A 4,506-nucleotide genomic window follows, 5' to 3' on the forward strand; every position below is an offset into this window, starting at 1 on the left:
TTACTCTATGTTACAGGGCGCCTGAGTCTTGCCAATGTCCCAGTCCTTTATAACATTTCATGCACTTCAGGGGGTAGGCTTGTTGTTAAATTGAGCGTGTAACGCTCTTACAAAACAGGTTTTCTATGACATCAAGGTTTGTTCTCCCTAACTGAGAAAAAGAGTGAGAGAGAGAGAGAGAGAGAAAGAAGAAGGGGGAAAACACACACACTATCTCAATTTATGCCTAAGGTATATGATCAGTTAAAAAGGCTTAAAAGCTCAGGGAAATTGGATCAGGGAGAATCGTCACCCAACTTTCATTATTTCCAAGTAGTGTGATTGAATTAAAGGGCAGGGAGCTGGTTAGAAGGGAGGATCAGGGGCTCAGTGCGTAATGGTGTGGTATTAAATTCTAATTAGAGATGCAGGAATCAATGATAGGGAGGTTGGACAGCTCAGTTCCCCAGTGCCAGCCCAATAGACGGATGAGTTATTGTCATGTAAAAAGCGCCAGCAATAAGACCAACCGCTTTGCTATTGTCCAAGTGGAAAGAGCCAAGTTTATTATGAGGACTATATGCTCTAGAGACCTCAGACAAGGCATCTCATAGGAGGCTTTTTCATAAAACTAGGCTCTGCTGGTAGTAAGGAGGCCAGTTTGGAGGCAGGCGTTGAGCTGTGCACATCTCCCCACTCCAGCCACCTTCTCCATACCCATCTTTTATTTCCTTTTTCCACTTGGCTGAGCCATCCAGAGCCTTTTCAATGTATAAAATGGAATATTCTTACCTCAATTCCTCTGCCTACGAGTCCTGTATGGCCGGGATGGACACCTCGAGCCTGGCTTCAGCCTATGCTGACTTCAGTTCCTGCAGCCAGGCCAGTGGCTTCCAGTATAACCCGATAAGGACCACTTTTGGGGCCACGTCCGGCTGCCCGTCCCTCACGCCAGGATCCTGCAGCCTCGGCACCCTCAGGGACCACCAGAGCAGTCCGTACGCCGCAGGTAAGGACCGCCAGCTTTCTCAGCTGAGGAAGCCGCCTTTCCGCTCGTATATAGGAAGCCTTGATTGCATTTGAAAATGGAAATGTGTTTAGTATTTACCAAACGAAATTTGCTTACACAAATGAAAGAATTTATCACGTTAGAAGCGATTGCGGGGAGGGGTAATTCACTTACAGGGTTACACTATCCTAGTCACACCCGAACCGCCAACAAAATTATCTTAAGCTGCCAAAATGATAGGCATAATTTATTTACTTTGCGATGAGACGTAAAGCTTAGAAAATAATTAAATAACAAAGAGTAAAGCTCATTACTGGCAGTGTCTCTTTTTTTAAGAACCGACAGCGGCTCACACCTCTTTGGCGGGTCATTTTTCTGATTATTTCTTTCTTTTCTTTTCTTTTCTTTTATTTTTGCAGCGGTATCCCCCAACTTTTGGGCCGGGTCAACTTCTGAGAATTAAAAAGTTTCAACTGTGGGAGGGTTTGGTAACTTCATCCCTGGCTTCCTGATATTCCGACTGAGGTTTTCGGACTCTTTTGCTCTCTCGCTTTTCCTCATCAAAGCATTCCCGTGTCCCCGGCCTTCAGCCGTCTCCAACGCGCTATTTCAACCCACCCAAAGGCGCTTGTGCCCGGAGGGACCCCACCACAGCCCGAAGTCCGCGCCCCTGTTTCCGTGTATAACTAATTTGCTCGGGTTTTTCTCGCCAGCTCCTCTCGGCCACTCTCCCGCGCCGGTGTCGGCGGCGGCGGCTCCAGCGCCACCTGACCTCTGGAGTCCCCACATTCCGGCTCTGCGGCTCGCGCGCTCCAGACCATTTTGCTCATACGCTGTCCCCTCTGTTGTCCTCCAGTTCCTTACAAGCTCTTCACGGATCACGGCGGCCTCAACGAGAAGCGCAAGCAGCGGCGCATCCGCACCACTTTCACTAGTGCGCAGCTGAAAGAGCTGGAGAGGGTCTTCGCGGAGACGCACTACCCCGACATCTACACCCGGGAGGAGCTGGCCCTGAAGATCGACCTCACCGAGGCGCGAGTCCAGGTACGCGCGCCCGGAAGCCGATCCGGCTTTGCAGCATCGCGCGGGGCAGGGGTGCAGTGCGGGGGTGCGGGTGATTCTGCTGAAGGTCCGAGCTCTCCGGCCTCTCCTGAGAGGCCAGGTCCGGAGGGGCCGTGCGCGCGAGGAAGGGTTAGGGAGCGCGTTCTTGGCTATAAATTCACAGCTGCAAAGTGTTCCCACCCCAGCTAGCGCCGCAGAGGCATTCAGGGGCCATGGGAGAGCCATTTCGGGGACAGGGAGTGCCCTGGGGGAGGAGTGCAGACTCTGCCTCCGTATTATAAGTAGTTTTGCCAAATCTCTCCTGACTCAAGAGCTTTTAACTCGGAGCTAATGGCGTAGAGGTACAGGTGCATTTTCCTGGGAACTGTGACTTGCAGCAGATTTGCAAAGGGTCTGGGATTCTATGTAGGTCAAGATCCGCGCGGTACTCTAACCTTTCAGGGACACAGGTGCGCTCAAGAGCTGGCCGTGGCGGCTCTCCGTGAGCCGCCCAGTGGAGGGGCGGCACGCACCAACGCTAGCTCTTCCAGGCCCAAAGGCCAGGATGGGCAGCAGGCCCCGAGCCCAGAGACCACCCCCCACTTCTGTCTACCACTCAGAGTTTAACTTGAGACCTGAGGCCTAGAGGCGATGGCGAGTTTGGAGTGGCTCAGGAAGTAGACTGAGCAAAGGTCCGCCCAAATAAGGGCTTCCATTTTAGGGCCTTTCTGGGACTTGCAGCCTTTTCACCTCTCTTGCAAGCCACCATTTCCGGGACATGCTCAAGTGGCCCTAGGAAAGTTTCTCAAAAGATGCACCAGCCATAGGCGCGGGAGTATCCGCGGCGCGTGGAGTTTAAAACAAGCTGAAATGGAACGTGGGCTGCCCTAACCGCTTTTCTTTCCCGTTGGCTTCTTTCTCTTGCTGCTTCGCCGCCTCTCTTCTCCTCTCGGGCCAGGTGTGGTTCCAGAACCGCCGCGCCAAGTTCCGCAAGCAGGAGCGCGCGGCCGCGGCTGCAGCGGCCGCGGCCAAGAACGGCTCTTCGGGAAAGAAGTCCGACTCCTCCCGGGACGACGAGAGCAAAGAGGCCAAGAGCACCGATCCGGACAGCACTGGGGGCCCGGGCCCCAACCCCAACCCCACTCCCAGCTGCGGGGCGACTGGCGGCGGCGGCGGCGGGCCCAGCCCCGCAGGAGCCCCGGGGGCGGCGGGGCCGGGGGGCCCGGGAGGCGAACCCGGCAAGAGCGGCGCGGCGGCGGCGGCGGCGGCGGCGGCGGCGGCGGCAGCGGCGGCGGCGGCGGCGGCGGCCGGAGGCCTGGCTGCGGCCGGGGGCCCTGGACAAGGCTGGGCTCCCGGCCCCGGGCCCATCACCTCCATCCCGGATTCGCTCGGGGGCCCCTTCGCCAGCGTCCTATCTTCGCTCCAAAGACCCAACGGTGCCAAAGCCGCCTTAGTGAAGAGCAGTATGTTCTGATCTGGGATCCTGCGGCGGCGGCGGCGGCGGCGGCGGGCGAGCCGGGGCCTGGCGGGCGAGTGGGCGAGCGGGTAGGCCCAAGGCTGTTGTCGCTGCTGCCGCGGCTTTTTCCTTGAGACCCTAAAGTGATCGCGATACGAATAAAGAGAAAACGGCGTCGCCTCCATTTCAACCCCACTCCTACCCCCTTCCTTAACCCCCAAACCAAACCAAACCAAACCACACACCTCCCTGGCTTCGCACCTGCCTCAGGGCCGCGCAGGCGGGCCAGGGCTCCGCTTGCCGCCGGGGAGGTGTGAGCGGCGCGGCCTGGACTCGGGGGGAATCTCAGGGGGCTGTGTCTGCGTGTCGGTGTACGTCTGTCTCGGGGAATGTGTGTCTGTGGCCCGAGGAGGGTGACAGGGAGAGAGGGGTGGGAGGCCACAACCAACTCAGTGACTTGCTTAGAAAAAGAAAAAAGGAATCAAAACTCCCCCAAATTAAAAAAAAAAAAAAAAAAGGAAGGAAGTAACAATTTAAAAAAAACCCGAAAGTTTTTAAAATCTAAGAAAAAAAAATAAAACAAAGTAAAGGGGGCAAGAGGGAAGCTGCCGCTGGCACTGTCTGAGGGCTCTATCTTGCGAATCCCTAAATTCATCCGCATTCCCCCCCCCCCCACCGGACAGCACAGACTCCCTTGGGGCTCCTCTTCAGGGAGAGTAGGAAGGCTTTCCAGACGCCCCGCTTCCCCTCTTGTCCTTGGATTCGGGCCGCTGCGGCGACGATTCGTGCAGATGGTCCCCGCGGCCAAGGTGACTTCCTCGCGCCCGCTTGCCAGCCCCACCTCGTCGAACAGCATCCCGCCATCTGCGCATCCGAACCGCGCACAGTTGCAGCCGGCAACCTGAATCTGTGCAGCCACTCGGCCCTGAAAGATGCCCTATACATGAAATGCCTTTTCATCCTCAAACTCTGCAAACGATGTCACATGTCTCGCAACTCTTCCCTTTTTTTCCTCTCCTGA

General features: G+C 56.2%; 1 protein-coding gene across 1 annotated transcript; it reads left to right on the plus strand.

The window, feature by feature from the left end:
* The first annotated feature begins 747 nt into the window (after positions 1–747).
* On the plus strand, positions 748–3,503 carry PHOX2B (paired like homeobox 2B). The gene is made up of 3 exons (XM_036853988.1): positions 748–988; positions 1,845–2,032; positions 2,988–3,503. Exons 1-3 carry the CDS (start codon positions 748–750, stop codon positions 3,501–3,503), a joined length of 945 nt encoding a protein of 314 aa, XP_036709883.1.
* The last annotated feature ends 1,003 nt before the right edge of the window (positions 3,504–4,506 follow it).

This window comes from Balaenoptera musculus, chromosome 5, assembly GCF_009873245.2.
Source record: "Balaenoptera musculus isolate JJ_BM4_2016_0621 chromosome 5, mBalMus1.pri.v3, whole genome shotgun sequence".
In the NCBI taxonomy this organism is placed as follows: Eukaryota; Metazoa; Chordata; class Mammalia; order Artiodactyla; family Balaenopteridae; genus Balaenoptera; species Balaenoptera musculus.

Excerpts from the sequence above, each read along its gene's own strand:
- PHOX2B (XM_036853988.1), top strand. The coding sequence starts at position 748 with ATGTATAAAATGGAATATTCTTACCTCAATTCCTCTGCCTACGAGTCC. Across the intron at positions 989-1,844 it reads GAGCAGTCCGTACGCCGCAG|TTCCTTACAAGCTCTTCACG; the intron begins GTAAGGACCGCC and ends GTTGTCCTCCAG. Across the intron at positions 2,033-2,987 it reads TCACCGAGGCGCGAGTCCAG|GTGTGGTTCCAGAACCGCCG; the intron begins GTACGCGCGCCC and ends CTCTCGGGCCAG.